Consider the following 18,106-nt stretch of genomic DNA (forward strand, 5'->3'; position numbering starts at 1 on the left):
ATTGCAATGTTAAAGAAGTTTTTTCAATTTTCCAGCTTAAGAATGCTAGGAAAATTAGAAGGCCCGTATGTAAAGCTGTAGCTATGATGCCAGCAAGAGAGGGGATTTGGGGGCAGTGCAGTGAATGCTAATGTAAAGGTGAGATTCATCGCTCTTAACTTTGTAACGGGCGTTTTTCGGTGTAGCTTTTATTTCACCAATTTCAAAATTAGCAACCTGAAGGTGGGGCGCTCTCAGGGTTCTCCCATGGGTTGCGAAATGTTTGGATTCCAAACATGAATACCCAAATCTTTTCAGTTTAATGACATATGACGGTTTTTGAGACAGTTGGGTGCTGTTAGGGTACTCTCATGGTTTGAAAATCATGTTTTCTAATGTGACTGCTCAAAACTTTGTAGTTTCCGATTTATGCCGTTTTTTATGATTTTCAAAAATTAGATACTTTAAAATTTCAAAATAAAATTCTCAACTGAATGGTGGCATGTTGTCAAAATAATCTCAAAAGGTTTCTATCTGGTCTTCAAATGTGACTGTTGAGCGCCTTTTAGTTTTCGAGATATGGCGTTCGAATTTTTTAAAACTAGGTTAAACCACACTTTGATATGCTTGAATCTATGGCGGAGTGATGTTCTTTTTTTACACAGGGCTTGCAGATGTGACCTCCAAATTTTACTGCTCAAATCTTTCCCTTTTTCAAAAATTGACATTTTTTTCAAAGGTTTTTTAAAAGATTTCTCAAAAATTTTCGCAATGTTAGTGTTTTCAGAAATCTGATGTTTTTTTAAGTAAATACGATTGATGGCAGCTGTTGAAAATTGCAGATGTTTGCTGTCGTTCATTCTAGTGTTTTTATTCCGAGTAATGCGAAGATCTGACACCTAGCAGCTTAAGCGCTATATCCATTTTACTTAGAGAACTTGAAGGTAATTTGTTTTTGTAATGTTCGGGATTTTTTCATACACATTATAAATATGCAGTTTTCTGGTACATCAATCTGTGTGAAATACCGGGTTCGCATAATTAAGGAAAGACGTCTCTCGTCATGTTGAAACTATCTACTAATTTTTGGCATCTATCTTTTTTTAAATCTTTATCTATCTCAAAATTTTTCGAGTTTTGAACCTCAAATTCATGCAAGTGGCATAATATTGAATGGTGCAACTGTAGTTTGATACTACAAGTCTCAGGCTATCCAGTTCCCGAAATGCTGCCGAGGTTACTCACTTTTGAATGCGAGTTACCTGTTTTGAACTCGAAACGATTAACCAGAGAAATGCAAATCCAACAATACAAAATTGAGTCATCCACTTACAATAGCAGAAAGTTAAAGCAATTTAAGTATCAACTGTCGGCAAAATTGAATAGAAAGGGGTTAAACTTCCTAAAAACTACCATTTATTCACTTTAACTGTATCAATTTTTTTATTGCATTTATTAGTTTACCTGTAGGACATGTGTTTGTCCAAGCAGCTTTGCTGCGCTGGGTCCCTAGTTTTTTATATGGCGTAACAATAAACAGCTACTCTGCAGTACTTAATTCCGGGTGTTGAAATTTTACAGGGGAAGAAGGCAGGCTGAGTATTTTCGGGTCAATTCTGATAAATATCATGCCAAAATTGAGCCGAAAATAATTTTTTTGAGGCTCAGCATGTTCGGGTCAGTTCTGATAAATATCATGCCAAAATTGAGCCAAAATTTTTTTAAACGTTAAAACTGGCTTGTTATAGTTTATTAATGGAAACAGCAGTTAAAAATAGTTTTTTATTTCAAACTAAAAATATCGTATTTTCCAATAATTTTGAAGGGCAGAATTTTTTACCGGAACTTATATATCCTTAAATTTATTACATTCAATGTATAAAAATTCCGTTGAAAGATTTTCCCTTCAGGCTCCCATTTGGAAGGGTCTATTTTCAAGGGTGTTGTGGTCTATGAAGAAGTGGGTTTGTGTTGCGGGGGGTGTCCTGTTAATTAAATTGTTCTGCAGAGGCAGAGAACTCTTTTTAAACACTGAAAGTATAATCTTATTGTCTAATGTATAATTTTTCTTAAGTTTAATTAGATGCTTCATGATTTTTTAGCATAGAATTTTATTAAGCACTATATCCTGGTTCAAACGAAGAGTTATTATTAAAACATTTTGAAACCTTGGTAAGATATAAGTAAAAATTAGAAAAGAAAAAACCAGACTTATACAACTATAGAACATATAATAGGTCGGATATAGGTCGGTCGAATCAAGTCCCTATTTACTTCCTATTTGTTCACGCTAAAAAGTAGCAGCCGGTTTTTTGTTCACACTGAACTTCAAACTTGTCCCATGTTGACATTTCCCAATATGGTGTATTTTTGAACTAAATAAAAGCTAATTTTTTGTTTTTCATTTCAGACTGGAGAATAGTTATTGGCACTGGTTGGCTTTAAGCAGTTTATTTGCTTTCTTTTCGTATAATTTCACAACTCCCTGCTCATCGTGTTGTAATGGTGTGCGGAGTGATGTGTAGTATAGCGAGGAGAGTTAACCCGCCAATGGCAACTTTCCTGTTCACGCTGGTTATGTGTGCAGCGGGTCTGGTCGCCTACGCCTTCTATATCACATCACATAGTTTAGAGGATCCAGATATTCAGGTTAATTGGCTGTTTATTCAAATTATAGCAAATTCGTTGTTTTTGAGAACTGAGATGTGACCTTTTTGAAAAAGAAAAATGAGGTAGTTTTGAGCTATTGTTTTCGTTTTTAATACTAGCAACAAGATTTTTTCAGGACTGGAATTCGTTTCTCGCTAACTTTGACCACATCGAGTTCTGCCTGGACGCCAAAAGTATCAAGGACTCTCCAGATGCCCTGAAAAACATCTCGGCCAAAATATCCAAGGAAGACAGAGATGCTTATTTACAGAACAGTGTGTGTATGCAAGTGGAAACAACTCTGAAAGCGTCTCATGGTGTCTCAGAGAGCACATCTTTACTGAGTGGAATTGAGCATGCAGTGTTTAAAGTGGAAGCTAAAAGTTTCGGCATTCAAGGTAGAAAAAATTAGGGAATGATTTTTTTATCTCTTCATTCAGTTGACTTCGATGTCTCCTAAGAACTAATATACTACACACGTTGAAGTTTCAACTAAACACTACTTCAGCGATACAAACGAGAGAATACAATGGGTTTTTAAATGTAGAGTCCTTTGGCCACCAAGTGTATACTTAGCGGTAATCTTAAAAATCTTGGTCAAAAAATCATGGTACGCGAACAGTTCAGTCAGTAAGTAACCCTTAGATCGAAGGGATCCTACCGGAAATTTTATACCATAAGATTTATACCCAAAGTCTTAGAAAAATATGCCGTTTGTAAGAGCTCCAAATAAAAACTAATTTCAACGCAAAAAATTCGGCATTGAATTATTAAAACTTCATTTTACAATTATACTTTAAGGAAATTGTTTGGCTTAATTTGGGCACGATTCTATTTAGAACTGATTCCAAGTTGCTGGATCAATCACTCTGATAATTTTGAACCCCTGCATTTAAAAAGCCCCTTTTGGCCAAGAATTATCCTACGGGTAGAGTTACGCAAGCTTCGCCATTGACTTATATGTAGTCGAGTGAGAACAGTGTTGCCCTAGAGCTATGTTCTTTAACGAAAATATGGCGTAACATAATTTCACAAGGTTATTTTAGCATAAAAAGTTCAGATACAGTTGAAGATCTGACAGCAGTCTGAAAGATCGCGTATTTAGTTAGTGCAGAGGGTGTTTTCTGTTTCAGGCGAGCTAAGCAATGTCCTGTTGTTCGGATACCTGCAGATACCTTCAATTGACGACTGCGATGCAAACAAGACCTCTGGCTCAGTCGTCGCCACTGAAGACCGCTGTTATGCGAAGAACAAACTGTCTCCGAAAGGAGAAACATGTCTACTTCTCATAACAAAAGAAGCAGGGGTGCTACCTCAATACAAAAAAAGGTAAATAAAAGCCAAAAGTGAAGTATCTGAAGGTAATTACAAGTTTTTAATGCTATGCATTTAGCTGATGAAAAACTATTTCGCAAAGTTATCACGCATTTTCTCTGTCTCGGGTTTTGAATCACTTGTTAACTATATGCTCCCCTATAGTGCCTTGGGCCTCGTAAGGAATTGGACCCCCTATAAAGGAAGGATTGAACAATTAAGCATATATGAATTTTGTACCTTGCAGCGAATTGCCAACCCCCCCTTTTTTTTGCAAAAGGGGAGCATCTAGTTAACAAGATCCCGTTGTAGCTTGCTTCCCAAACCAGTAAGAAGACCATTTATTTTTTAACGGCGCACATAGCTCAGCATTTTTTCTCCGAATCCAAATGATCAGGGACAAATCCCGATCGCAGAGAAATTATTTCAAATTTTGGACACTTTTACTGACGAATATTTGAAAACTTTGTTTTTCTCTGAAAAGAATGGTGTCTGTTCAAGTATCTCCTGTGTCGCACTCCCAGTTTAAGGCAAAAGGTTGGAAGCTCTAACTAAGAGTAAAAATTGCGCTGTTTCAAAACTTGGTTCAATACAATACAGCATAGCTGTTTCGCGTCCCAGCAGGGACCTGAGCGGAACAACCTCTCAGACAAGTGTGTTTACTGTCCATTATTCAAACCTTTGGATCTTTTTTACCATTTCGAATTTGGATAAAAGTACCATCATTTAGGTATGAATTCGATTATGAATATGAATTAGGTTCGATTCAGCTGGAAATTATATTTTCTAAAAAATTTCTTGAAAAAAGCGGCATTTTTTCGGATTCATGGTTTTTGTCCTAGTTTCCGTCGGTTCATTTTCCTTTTTGTTTAAATGCCATTTTTCTTATTTGGAACGGTTTTTTGTCGTCTTTCTTTCAATAGCCTGGATTTTGGTTTGATTTTAACAGTCAATGAAGGCTCTTTTATAGGACGCGTTGACTTTTTCGTTTTTCGGGAAAAAGTCTCAAAATTGCTCTAAAATTCAAATTTCAAGCGTGAGCGTGAACAATATTTCACGCTCACGTATGATATTTGAATTTTAGTTGCTTGATCTTTCAAGTTCTTTTGCTAAATAGAAGGCAAATTTTAGTATTCGATTTCGAAAGCCAAAGGGCGCGAATATAAAACAATTAAAGCAATTAAGAGGACTTGTATAAATAAGATTAGGTGTCGTTTTATTTCAGAAAAACATTTATCTGTTTTAGTCATTCATCTCATTGTCATATCTATCGTTTTCCTTGCGATAGCCACGGGTAATGCAACCTGGTTCTAGGCTTTCTTTTCCATTACCCTTGCCGTAAGCAAGGATGTTGCAACCGAGTATTAGATTTTTCCCCCGTAAACAACTTGTTCACAGAATTGACAAAATGGTATTTTTATTATATACCATTTTGTCGTGTTTTTAGCGTTTTTGACTTGTATGACCTGCATATGGAAGGTAATTTTCATCGGTACCGAAAAAGTTCCGCAGATTTTTGACACAGGTCGGTCGGCTACAATTCTGTCGGCTTATTTTTTAATATTGCAGTTCTCTTTATTTTACGATAAACGATTGTACTTTAACGAGAAACAAAAATCACCATCCGAAGCCGTCCATAGTAAAATAAAATTTAATTGCAAAAAATGTCAATTTTGTTGAAAAAAATTTTTTTTTTTAATATTTGTTTTTTGCTCTAATTTTTTTTTATAACTTAAGTCGAAACTTTTGTTCCTTTTACTCTTGCGATTAGCAAGCGTATTACAATCGGGTACTAGGTTTTTTTCCCCTAAATAATTTAGTTTACAGGACCTATCTCCTGGACTTGTCATCTACTGGGCCTTTCTTTTGCATGTTAGTTTTATATATATCCTGCCTTCATATTGGTTGTAATTTTACCAACTCGATTTAAAATTTAGTTTTCTTGTTTGTCTTTTTGCAAGCGTAATATGTTTCGGCTTGTTTCATATCGACTAAGTGGCATCCTATTGCATCGTTTGATGACCGAAAATAGTGTTTGTGTAGGTGTGTGTGTTCTCGGGGGAAGGGGAACTTGATTGTTTTTTTTTCGGCATGAAGGTATTCTGCTCAGGTTTTTTTGGCTTTGTTACCGCTTGTTAAGTATAAATTCAAATTCAATCGACCATCCGGCGCATCTGAAGTAGTGGTTACACTATTGTCTCAGACGGCAAAGGTTTGTACTTCGAATCCGGAACTTCTCTTCTGCAAACTAGAGTTTTTGTTCTTTTTCAGACTACCGTCCGTCTGTTTATTTTTGTTGGCTTAATTTTCCTAGCCCGAGTTTTTTTGAAGTTTCAGTTTTCTTCCAAGCTACTGTAACCTTCATGTTTGAAATGACAAAAGCCGGAAGTTTGATTCCAGTCGAGACCTGTTTTTTGTCAACTGATAATTTTTGCCTTGTTTTGATTATAGTCTGTCTGCTTAGTTCCCCACAGGATTTTTTTTGAAAATTCGGTTTCTTTCGAGCCTTCTGGGAGCTTCTTATAAAGTTTCTATTGGTCCAGGTAATTTTGCTCCAAATTTTTTGTGCTTCTGTTGTAATTTTCATTAAATTTATGAAAAAAACTTCGTTTTTTTATTTGATTTTGATCACTTTCCTTCATTTTCGTATCGCAAATAGTGCGAAGGTCAGCTCTGCCTGTGTGCTGATTATGCGAGAGGCTGTATTTATAAGCTTGCAATTAGAGGAGCATTAATAACTCGGAATATATATCTTTTTTTGGGTTAACTACTTAACAAAATCACTGAACCATTTGCTCAGCTTTCGTAAATAGACGATCAAGTTTGACCAATTTGTTGCGTTTTGTTTTTAGTTTGGAGGTCTGAGCTTAAGTTGGTAAATGTTGCGGGTTTGTTATGGCCAGGAACATATTTTTATGAATTAGGATTTTTTCTGGGAGAAATTAAATTGTCGGACTTCGTTTGCTTATTTTTTGTCAGCTTCCTTTCAAATCATACTATTTTTTTCGTTGAAACAAGTTTTGATGGATTTGAATTACCTTTTGATGCTATTCATTAACTTTTTAATTTGCGACGTCTGTTTTTTTTAAATGCTTTCTTCTTTCCACGTTTTTTTGCTCTAAAGGTTTATTAGGCGTAATTGGTTTCGGCAAATATAGTATCAGCTGAGTTACCTTATAATGGGTCCTTTTAAGGACAAATAAGCTTATTAGGCTTTTGTGTGTTTCAGGAGGGTGTAAATCTTTGAGTTTCAAAACTGCCCTAAATGTTTTATGTTAATTTTGTTTTTGGCTCAATGATTGTTTACTCAAATTTTGTCGGCTTACTCGCCGCTCGATAATTTTTTTCTTAAAGATAGTTAAACGCTGTCGGTTGTGTTGGTCGGGGCTTAGTCCTCGAGTTCAGAACTGAGACAATCATATGTAGAACACAATCGAGACAATCGTATGAAGTTATCAGATATAGTTTGTTTAATGTAGATTTTTTCCCGACATTTCTGACATACTCTTATGTAGATTTTTTTGCCTCTTGTGTTGTAGTCAAAGTTTCAAAGATATGCAAAGGCAGCAGAAGTGCTTGAGGTTATGAAGTGAATGTAGCTGTGTGGTTTATTTTTATACGATGTAGCCGTATGTAAGTAAGAATTTGAAAATAGAATGTTTTTTCTTTTTAGAAAAATTTATGGATTCGTTTCTCTTAATTAGATTTCGGGCTAAATTTTGCCAATTTTTGGCGTTTTATAGGCGCTGAAGACGTTTTTGAGAGAAGTCTTAAGCTATCAAAATGCGCCAAAATTGGTTTTTAAGTTTGGTTTTCAACGTTTTCACTTCATTTAACTAATTTCGATTAATTTACTGTCTGCTTAACTGGTGCCAGGTTTTTTGAATGTATCACCAAATTGTTTTTTAAATAATTTTCTACGTTTTCGAGAAATCGATTGGAGCTCTGTGTTTTAAGTTTTTTTTGTAGGTTGTTAAGTTTTATGCATCCATTTTTTTGTCATTTTAAGTGTTTTTTTGCTGTTTTCTTGCGCAGGCATTGTCCTGCCCGATTTTGTTCATTTTTCATTGTCATTGATAATCAGTCCTGCGATAAGCAATGGTGTTACAACCTCTTTGAGAGTAAGATTTTTTATCAGATAATTAAAAAGTGTTGTTTTTCTTGGAAAGTTGGCTATTTATTCTTTTAATAAGCATCTGTGTCACCATTTTTGAATGTTTGAAAATTTTGTTTTTGTCTATTTAAAGAATGACCTATCTTGCCATGTAGGGTATTGCAATCGGGTACTAGACTGTTTCCCGTAAATAATTTTCTTCACAGGTCTCGCCTCCTGGATACTGGACTCATTAATCTACTTCGCCTTTCTGTTGCAAAAGACGTATTTTGAGCATAAAAGCGTTCCAGAAATCCGGCCATAGAGAAATTTGCTTTTAATGATGAATTATGGTTAAAATATTTACCTACTCGGTTTGTAAAATTGTCTTTCTTTTTTCCCGGCGTAATAGTTATCAACTTATTTTATATCGGCTTAGTAGCCTTGTATTGGGTCATTCGATGAGCGAAGTAACTTTTTTTGTGCGTGTGTGTTCTGAGGGGAAACAGTCTTTATTTTTTGTTTAATTTTAGTTTTTTTAACTTTTTTCGGCATGAAGAGTTTCTGCTAACTCAGGTAATAACTTCTTTGTTTTGGTTTTTTTTTAACTTATGATATACAAGGGTATTACAATCGGGTACTAGACTTTTTTCCCGTGAACATTTTTGACCACAGGACTCATTGTACTCCTGATGTACCTTGGTTCATAAGGAATTCAAATTTTGTAGTGTCTCTTGCACACAGCCTGGTGGTAACGAATACGCCTGGGACGGCAAAGGTCCTGGGTTCAAATCTGACCAGGACCAGTTTTTTCAAACGGTAAATATTTTGGTTCTAAAAAAATTCGGTCTATTATTTGTCTGCTGATGTTTTGTCGACTTAGTTGCCACATCTAAGAATAGTTTATTTTAGCTGTAAACAATTTTCACAGCAGTTGCTTTTAGCATTTTAAAAATCGGCCGAATCGAAATTTGCTTTTCACAATGGTTGTCATTTAATCAGCTCGATTTGTCGAAATTTCACTTTTTTCGTGATCTCCTTTTGCGTCGTTACGTCCGAAAAAATTTATGCACTGCGCGTTTGTGGGCTCTGACGGGAAAAGGGACATTTTTTAAATAAGTTTAGAATTTTTCTAAATGTCTTCGGCATGAAGGATTTATGCTCAGGTCTTTTCGGCTTTGTTACCGCTTGGTAATTACAAATTCAAATCCAATCAACCATCCGGCACATCTGGCGTTGAGGTTAAACAAGTGCACACTTTTCCCTCAGAGCACACACGCACATTTTTTTTGGTTGTAGCGACGCAATAAGAGGCCGCTACCTTTATATTAGTTGAGCCGAAAATTATTAGGTCGATAAAAAAGAGAAAAAAAATGAAAAAATTGAGCTGCTATTTTCTTGATGTTTTTCTCTTTTTTATCGACCTAATAATTTTTTGCTCAACTAATACCAAGTTAGCGGCCTCTTATTGCGTCGCTACAACCGAAAAAAATGTGCGTGTGTGTGCGCTGAGGGAAAAGTGACTTAATATTTTTATATAAGTTCACAATTTTTTTTTGAATTTTTGACTTGAAGAGTTTCTGGTCAGGTATTTTCGGTTTTGTTACCGCTTGGTAATCTTAGTAAATATAAATTAAAATCCAATCAACCCTCGGCGCATCTGGCGTAGAGGTAAAAAACAACTTGAGACGGCAAAGGCTTTTGATTCGAATCCGGCCGGCCCCTTTTTTGCAAACTAGAGTTTTTTTGCTTTTTCGGATTATCGTCCGTCTTTTTTTCGGCTTGGTTCCCGTAGCTCGGTGGTTCAGCTTCAACCCCCATGCTTGAAACGACCCAGTCCGGGAGTTTGATTCCAGTTGAGACCTGTTTCTTTTTTTTTAAATAGAACATTTTTAAATAGGCTAATTTAGATTATTGTCTGTCCGCTTTTTTGTCCGCTTAGTTCCGCAGAAAGGACTTTTTTTGGAAACTTGCTTTCTTTATAGCATTCCTAAAGGTCTTTTTAGAGTTTCTAATGATGTAGACAGTTTTGTTCCGGATATTCGGACTTTTGTTGCAATTTTTGTTGACAAAAACGATTTTTTGAATTTTTTTTTCGTTTGATTTTAATCTTTGTCATTTTTTTTATCGCAAGTGGTGCGAAGCTCAGCTTCGCTTCTGTGTTTAAATTTGTGTAAATTCAATCAACCATCCGGTGGTATCTGGCGTAGAAGTATCACAACTGCTTGAGACGACAAAGGCTTGTGGTTCGAATCCGGCCGGTAGCTACTTTAAATGGAGTTTTTTTTTTTTTTTCAGAATATCGTACGTCTGATTTGTTTTGTCGGCTTACTTCCCGTAGTCCATTTTTTTTGAAGGTTCGAAGGTTCCTTTGAAGTTGCTGTGAAGTTCCTGGGCTGTGTAGTCTCTTCCTTTGAAGAGACGACACAGCCTAGGAGTTCCAATCCAGTCGAGGCCTGCTTTTTTTTTTGCAAACTTAAATTTTTCTGCTAGTTTTAAGCGTCTGTCTGCCTAATTTTGTGGGCGTAGCTCCGCTGAGAAAGATTTTTTGAAACTTCAGCTTCGTTCTTGCATTCCGAAAGATCTTTGTTAAAATTTTTCTGGTGCAGGTGTTTTTAATAATTATGATAGGTAATTATTGGCGAAAATGATTTTTGAAGGTTTTTCTTTTCCATTTTTTTTTCTCCTGATATTATTCTTATTCATTCATTTTGTATTGGAAGAATGACTATGAATTTTTTTTGTATTACATCTTCCTCTTTTTATTTATTGGGCTTCAATAAATACAAATGTTCAAGTATTTTTGTTGCGTTAATTTCCTGTTTTTGGACTATGTTAGACTTTGTGAAATAGGGCTGCGAATTGAGGTGAAATACATAAGTTTGACCAAGTATAGCCGGTCACTGTGCAAGTAGCACAGAATGTTCCGACCATAGTCTAAATAATAGTTTTTTTTTTCAAGTTATCGTTTTTTTTCTTTATGGTGTGATAGAAGGATCTAGGAATATTCTAGTCATAGCAAAAATGGGAAATTGGGCAAAACTTTCAACAAACAAAAATCAGAAAATCTTCCTTTTGCTGAATGAACAATTTTTTTAATTATTTTTGTTTGTCTTTTTTTATATGTTTCTTTTTTGTTTGTCTTTTTTTTCTACCAAAAGTTTTTAATTTCCAAATGGAGCTGAAAAACTCCACAAACATTTTTGCTTGAGTAAAAGTTAGTGTTCACGGCCTAATTTTAGCAAAAAAATGCTATTTTAGCCTGCTCGCTCGATTTTAGACTAAAAATCAAAAATTTTAAACCGGTTTTTCTCGATACTGGACAACTTTTTAAAAAATTTCAATGTCGTTATGAATGGTACCTGATTTTGCGTGGAAAACAAAAAGAAAAAATTAAAACGCACCCGAATACATAGTTCTTCTCCATTTTTCAAATGGCCGGAAAAAATGATTATGATAGCATAGATACAGCAAACTCGAAGAAAAATCAGCAAACAAATTTTTTAAATTTACAATATTAAACAATTTTACTACATTATTGACAGATCTAGCGACAAAGAAAGCAATAGTAATTTTAATACTACAAAAGATCAAATAAAAGTCAAGACATTGCGAAAATATTTGAACTGCAGTCAAACATACGCTAGCTGCACTCCGCCAAAAAAAATTCTGAGGAAAACAAAAGGTAAACAAAGTCAACAGAAAAAAAACAGACAATTTTTTCATGAAACCAACACCAATTATAAGAAGCTGAGTCAATATGTAATTTTTTTGATTTGCTGGGATCTCTTAAAATCAAAATCCGTCTTTAAACCTAAAAGGCATTCACCTTCAACCCTGTCATTTGCACTTTTGTTTTTGGAGAGCGTAATTTGCAAATGATTTTCGTTTCAAAAACTTCTAAAGAAATTAAAAACGAAACTTGCGCGTGAAAAATTTAAAGTCGTTTTCCTGAAACAAGAACATACGACCTAAATAAGTAACTTGACACTTACTAAATTACCCTTCATTACACGATATTTATAAAATGAAAGATAACAAAGGAAAAATGAAGATCGAAATCTACCAAAATAAAATAAGCTAGTCTTGAGAAATGCATCGATCGACAGAAAGTTTGCCAAGAAATTATATTAAACAGTTTAACGATTTTTTGGGTTGAGAATTTCACCCAAAATAGTTGCCTCAATTTTAAATGTGTCTACCACTATTTCCCTATCTTGAAGCCTTAAGATTTAGGCATCTTAAAGATATACCATATGCCGACATGTTTTAACATACATCTAAATACTTCAGCTTTCTCAGAGCTTGGTGTACACAAGACGCCTGATTACAGATAATAATAAATTGCTTTCAGGCAATTCCATTGTCGGTAGTTAATAGATTTACAAACCACGCCAACAATTATACTGACTAGGAGAGCACCATTGGACCTACAGGTCTGTTCACATGTGTCTCAGAGCGGAAATTTGCTTTGTAAGATTTTGATAATCGGTGAGAAATATTTTTGCAGTATTGGAAGATAAATCATACGACTGCTTAGATTTCAATTTATATTGGTTTTCACCGAAAAAGGAAAGAGAAATGTTATAGAGAAAAGACAAAAAAATCAGGGATCTTATTTGACTAATAGAAGATAATTCTTGAGAGGTCTTCGTTATCAAGGATGTAGCAGTTTAAAAAATTATGATGATTTTAAGTTTTCAAGAAAATTAGAATGATAATTTATGACAATGTTTTAATTTTTTAGCCTAAAAACATTCGTGAATTTTTTACCGAGAAAATCAACGTGTTTATCGAAGTTCAGCTGTTCATCTATACGAATTCAAAGATGTCGAAAAAACTTCTTTCGCTTAATTGGCCGATTTTTTAGGTTAGCAGTTTGTGGATTTAGTTTTTTTCCGGTTTGTTTTGCTAAAAATTATGATTATCGTTTTATCTGCATTTAGTGTTCTAATTAAGTGTGAATTTCAAGCTCCCTCGTACCAAATTTTTTGGAACATAGATGTAGATTTAGGGGATTCCTCCTTAATTTGTCCCTTTGGCAGTGAATTCAGCAGGGCGACCGAGATTCACTACTATCTACAATCCCGAAAGGGTTAATTTGGTGGCAAATATCCTGTACTGCTCTCTGTTGCTTGCCCCTTCCGTGTATTGCTCTTAGGGCTGTCTCGTCAATACAATCGTAATGATCATCAATTGTAAATTACTTCAAATGATTATACGTCTAATTACAGAAGGCTCTGAATGGCCACAATGTAATTATCAGTCTAACCGTAGGAAATGGGTCTCCGAATTTTAGCGCAATTGCTCGATTGCAAGTTAACTCCCACTAATTTCACTAATCACTAACTATTTTCTCTCTCTATAGAGAATTTCTGACGAGAAGCAACTATCTACTGTTTTTTCTATAATTGTTCTCTTTTATAATCAACTCCTCGATTCGCTAGCAATAATTGTTCTCTACTCTGACTGAGAACCAACTACTCTTAATAGATGCCAGCAACTGTTTTGACTCTTAAAGACTCTCCGGTACCCTCCAACTCCTTATCTTTCTTCACTTAGTTTTACTTGAGTCACGCCATTTCCCATGAGTCCTGACATCCGCTTAAATCGCCCGTCCGCTCATGTTTAAGACTATATCCTCACCCCTGTCAACTCTGCCACGTGCCAAATTCGGTTTCTTTTATCAGTCTTTTCACGTTTATTAGATACCCGGTATGCTGTAGGTGTCACAATTTGACCTAGCGAACAAATGTCAAACGATTCTAATCAGCGAATTCCTGACCTCAGTGACTTCAGCCCTCGTACAACTCAACCTCCAAACCATGCAATGCTTACTCAGTGACCCTCCCAAGGTCTTTATTTTAGATATCCCGTAAACATTCCGACCTCCCAAGGGTAGGGGGAGACCCTTTTCATGGGTAGCTAATTCATTCCATGCATCTAAAATTTCTATCTGTACTCTATTCCAATCCCGACCTTCTAGCTATCAGGGTAACGTAGTTCGTCTATTAGGAGTCAAATCAAACCAAAAAGTCACCTCCGAGAAGCCAAGTAAATTCCCCGTCCATTCTTAGGAGACTGAATTCTCATGGTGCGGTCCTATTACTATCAATTTCCTCTGGGACTACTTTTCTTTAGTCTAGTTGAATTGCTAATAATAGATCATTCGCCAAGCTAAACTTACCCCAATGGTTACCAGGTCCACTTTGAATTAACTCTTCTACCTCAAGCTTGCTTTATAAAACTATATCTCTATCAGCTTCTGCTCTACCTCCCAAAATGTGAGTTTTCCTCCCAACTTTTAGCAAGGTGACCCAATCTCAATTCCAGGGGTTGTGCTGGAGAATACACCACTTTCCGGCTTTAATCTTGGGGTTTTCTTTGCAATTTTGGGGTCAAGACGCCCAAAGGTCAACTTGAGGTCACCCAGTGGTCAACCGGGGTCAAACTTCCATGTTTGGGTTCAGAACCCCATGGGAGTCCTAACTACTTAGTTTCATCCCTATCCCATTTATACTTCCTAGTTATGCCATTTCTAAGGTCCATTATCACTTTTTCCGGAAAAGGGCTATTAACACCGGAAGGAGTCGCCGGAGGGTTTTCGCTCTTTAGGGGTATTTTTTCGGATTTCGTATCTTGTGTCGATGGCTGCCATAAAATCATTATGCCACCGTTCATTATTTTGCATTAATTGCCTATTTGCGGTCTAAGGGAGGGTTTTCTCAAGTGCTAATAGCTTCCGATCCAACCGCCGGATTTGGTTCAAATTATAATGCAAGATGTATCTTGCCACTACCTATCATACCTCCAAGTTTCAGCTCCCTGCACTCATTGGAGGCCGAGAAACGACTTCGGGAAGTTAGGGGTGGGTTTGTTTACTTCGGGCATAAAACCTGAAGTAGGGGTCTGGGGTTCCAAACTGTTGCTTCCCTCAACTAGGCCTACAACATCTAAAATTTGAGCCCACTAGCGCCTCTAGTTTCCTAGTTCTGATAGGACCATTTACACTTCCGGGGACCATTATCACTTGCCCCCCAAGGGTCTAAGGGGTCACGGTTTTTTGTATGCCCGGTTCAACTCATCTCTAGTATCGCTCCTCTGAATTTCATAACATTAGCTTGCTTAGTTCCGATTTGGGGGGGGGGGGGGGGTTCGCCTATTTTGTCAAATTTTGTTTTCTGGCATAGAAGGGACGATATCTTCGAAGATTGAACTATTTTGAACTCTACCCTTTGTTTGCTCTACTACTTAACTTAATGACGAATCAATCTTACGCTCAGGTTACTATAGCATGTAATACAGTAGAATCACCAATTCTACAATAGAAATCAAGGTCTTTTGCAAAATCTAACAAAATGTGAGAACTGATATCTGACTTTTTCCAATACGTTTTTCTTGATTCTTTTATTTAATCTGGAATATATTTTTTAAATTTTCTAAAGCTCGTCTTTTCAAGTTGAATAGTTTAGAGTGAGCTTGACAATCAATTCTGCTCGGGTGTCCATTTTTACCAGCTGTATGAATAAGTTGCGAAGCGCTGCGTAAACAATTATGTAATAATCGCGTATTAATGTTTCAGACCAAAAACTTGCTTTGAGCATTCAGACACCACTGATGAACAAATGAAAGAGGAAGTTAACAGAGTACTTGACATCATCTTTAAAACAGAAAAGAGTTCGAATGACAAGTCAGCCACTTTTGTGCCACGTCGGAAGGGAAACTCGAGTTGTGTGAAAGAAACAAAATTTCCGTGGCCGACAACGAAAAATGAAAAGGGAAAAGATGACTCAGCTAGCACTCATGCCGAGTCTTATATCATTGAAATCTACCACAAGTTTAATATTGACTTGACGGCCTTTCTTTCTACAGTAAGTCGTATAAACTAATGCTGGCAGAGATTTTTTTCTCGTTGAGTTCTTTAGTTTTTTGAAGATCTCATGAAATGTTTTGATGCAGCTCTTTTTGGTAAACTATGCAGCTTAAAATATTTTTTCCCATTTTTGTGTACACATGGAGAATAGCTAAGTCGAGTTTTTAGAGAAAAAAAAACTGGAAACGCTGTTAGCATTCTATGTTTCTTTCAGGGTGACCAGGAGTTGATCAACGTACATTTAGTGCACACAAGTTACTTCATACTTCTAATAGTAGCGCTGCTAATAATTTTCTCTCTCGTGAGGTCAAATCAAAACAAAACTCAAGCTTCATCAGAGAAGACTCTAGCAGATAAAAATTCAGATCCCAGCGGCTCATCGTCGCCTGCAGCAGCCAAAATTAAAAAGGAAGGAAAGAAAACATTCGTTTTGCTGCACAACGAACCTGATATTAGTGATTTAGATGCCTGATTGTTACAAAATAACTTCGGCGATAAACGAACTTCTCAATATTTCCACAGGAGTTATCACTTTCTCTTGGTAATCAAAGATAATTTTTAGCTTCTTTGTACACATAGCACGGGATCTAATTGAACTGATAGTTTTATATGCTATATGTTGAAATATGTTATTGTATGTTTTCGATGTGCAGATATCAATTGTCAGTTGTTTCAAATTGCTTAAGTTTAGGTTATAAATAAATAAATTTATTTTTCTGTAATTCATACTTTTAACGAGACAAATCAATGAGTGAATGCTCTTGATTTTCATAAAACATTGAACAATTATTGCTCTCAGTGACAATTGAAATAAAATACTATCCGTTTAGCCTAAATTTAGCACTGAAAATCAGATTTACTCGGATTAATTTTTTCTTTTTGAATAAAAAGTTTCACTACAACCAGGCAATTTGTCTTGTTTTTTGCTGATTGAGTGAGAATTCTAACGGCTCCTTACTAGCTCTATTTGTTGCTTGCTTCGCCTTAAGAAAATACTTTTTAATGCACGATTATCCATGAAATTTTTTATTAAATTTTCATCTACTTTTTACAGAAATAATGGGAAGCAAGTGCTGAAAAACTTGTTGCTGGAAACGTTTCAAAAGTTTTCCCGAAAACACTATATTTATCGAAGTCTCCAGAAAATTTTTACATTCACTCTTTTGTATGTTTTGGCTTGGTAGGTTTGTTCTAACAGCATTAGTTTTTCAAGATTGATGACGCCAATATAACAGGTCACTTAAATTTGCGTCCTTTGTGATATAAAAGGAAAAGCTAAGTTGTTTGTAAAGATACATGGGCACTGAGCCGGCTGAATGAAACCGCATTCTTAGTGCTGGTGTTCAAGTTCAAAGATTGAAAGTGTGAATAAAATATGAAAGTGTACCTCCATTGTTTGTCGAAGAGTAAAATGTTTGCCTTCCCGGGTTGACCGACCGTAGGTCGCTATCCAAGAAATTACTATCATAGGAGTCTTACAACTTTTTACAAAATTCTGATCTGAGATTTTTACAAGAAAACGACTTTTTAATAATAAAATTATCTTTTTTTTAAAACCAGGAATAAAGTTATGCACTGTTGCAGAGTGCAATATCGGAAATATCATAGGAAAAATTAAACCATCCGGCCCAGGAGTTAACGATTAGTAAATGAATCTCCATCAAATATATCTAATCCCCCAACATACGAAACGTCCGAAGCTATATGATATGTTTGATTATCCTTGCGATAAGCAAGGGTATTGCAACTGGGTACTTGTTTTTTTTCCCGTAAACAACTTTGTCCACAGGACTCGTCTGGACTCATCACTACCTTTTTTCATATTGCATTTACACAAGCAAGAAAAATTGTTGAGATAAAATGTGTTCACTTTGAAAGTGTTCATTTTGATCAATAACGAGCTTTTAAGTACAGCCAATGCTAAAGATATTAACACAGACTATTATTGTTTCAACTTTCGTAACGAAAGTAGCGGAATATTTGTGCTCGGGTGGTTTTTTCTTCAGACGAATTTCGACTTTTCAACTAGCCATTTTTGACGGGACTTTTTTGTACCATAAATATTTAAATCTCAAATATAAAAAAAATTCTTTTTTATTACATTTAGTTTTTTCATGTTATTACTGCTCCATAGACTGCTGTGTAAATTGAGGCATGTTAGTTGGTAAACTTTTTTTCCATCAAATTGACTGGTACTG

At 35.6% G+C, this 18,106-nt stretch overlaps 1 protein-coding gene across 1 annotated transcript; it reads left to right on the plus strand.

Annotated features, from left to right (window-relative positions):
• The first annotated feature begins 33 nt into the window (after window positions 1-33).
• LOC134856723 (transmembrane protein 248-like) lies at window positions 34-16,594 on the plus strand. The gene is made up of 6 exons (XM_063872994.1): window positions 34-138; window positions 2,390-2,628; window positions 2,765-3,026; window positions 3,762-3,957; window positions 15,618-15,906; window positions 16,123-16,594. The coding sequence occupies exons 2-6, from the start codon at window positions 2,482-2,484 to the stop codon at window positions 16,378-16,380; spliced, it is 1,152 nt and encodes a 383-aa protein (XP_063729064.1). The 5' UTR covers window positions 34-138; window positions 2,390-2,481; the 3' UTR covers window positions 16,381-16,594.
• Window positions 16,595-18,106: the final 1,512 nt, after the last annotated feature.

Source organism: Symsagittifera roscoffensis, chromosome 1 (assembly GCF_963678635.1).
Source record: "Symsagittifera roscoffensis chromosome 1, txSymRosc1.1, whole genome shotgun sequence".
In the NCBI taxonomy this organism is placed as follows: domain Eukaryota; kingdom Metazoa; phylum Xenacoelomorpha; order Acoela; family Convolutidae; genus Symsagittifera; species Symsagittifera roscoffensis.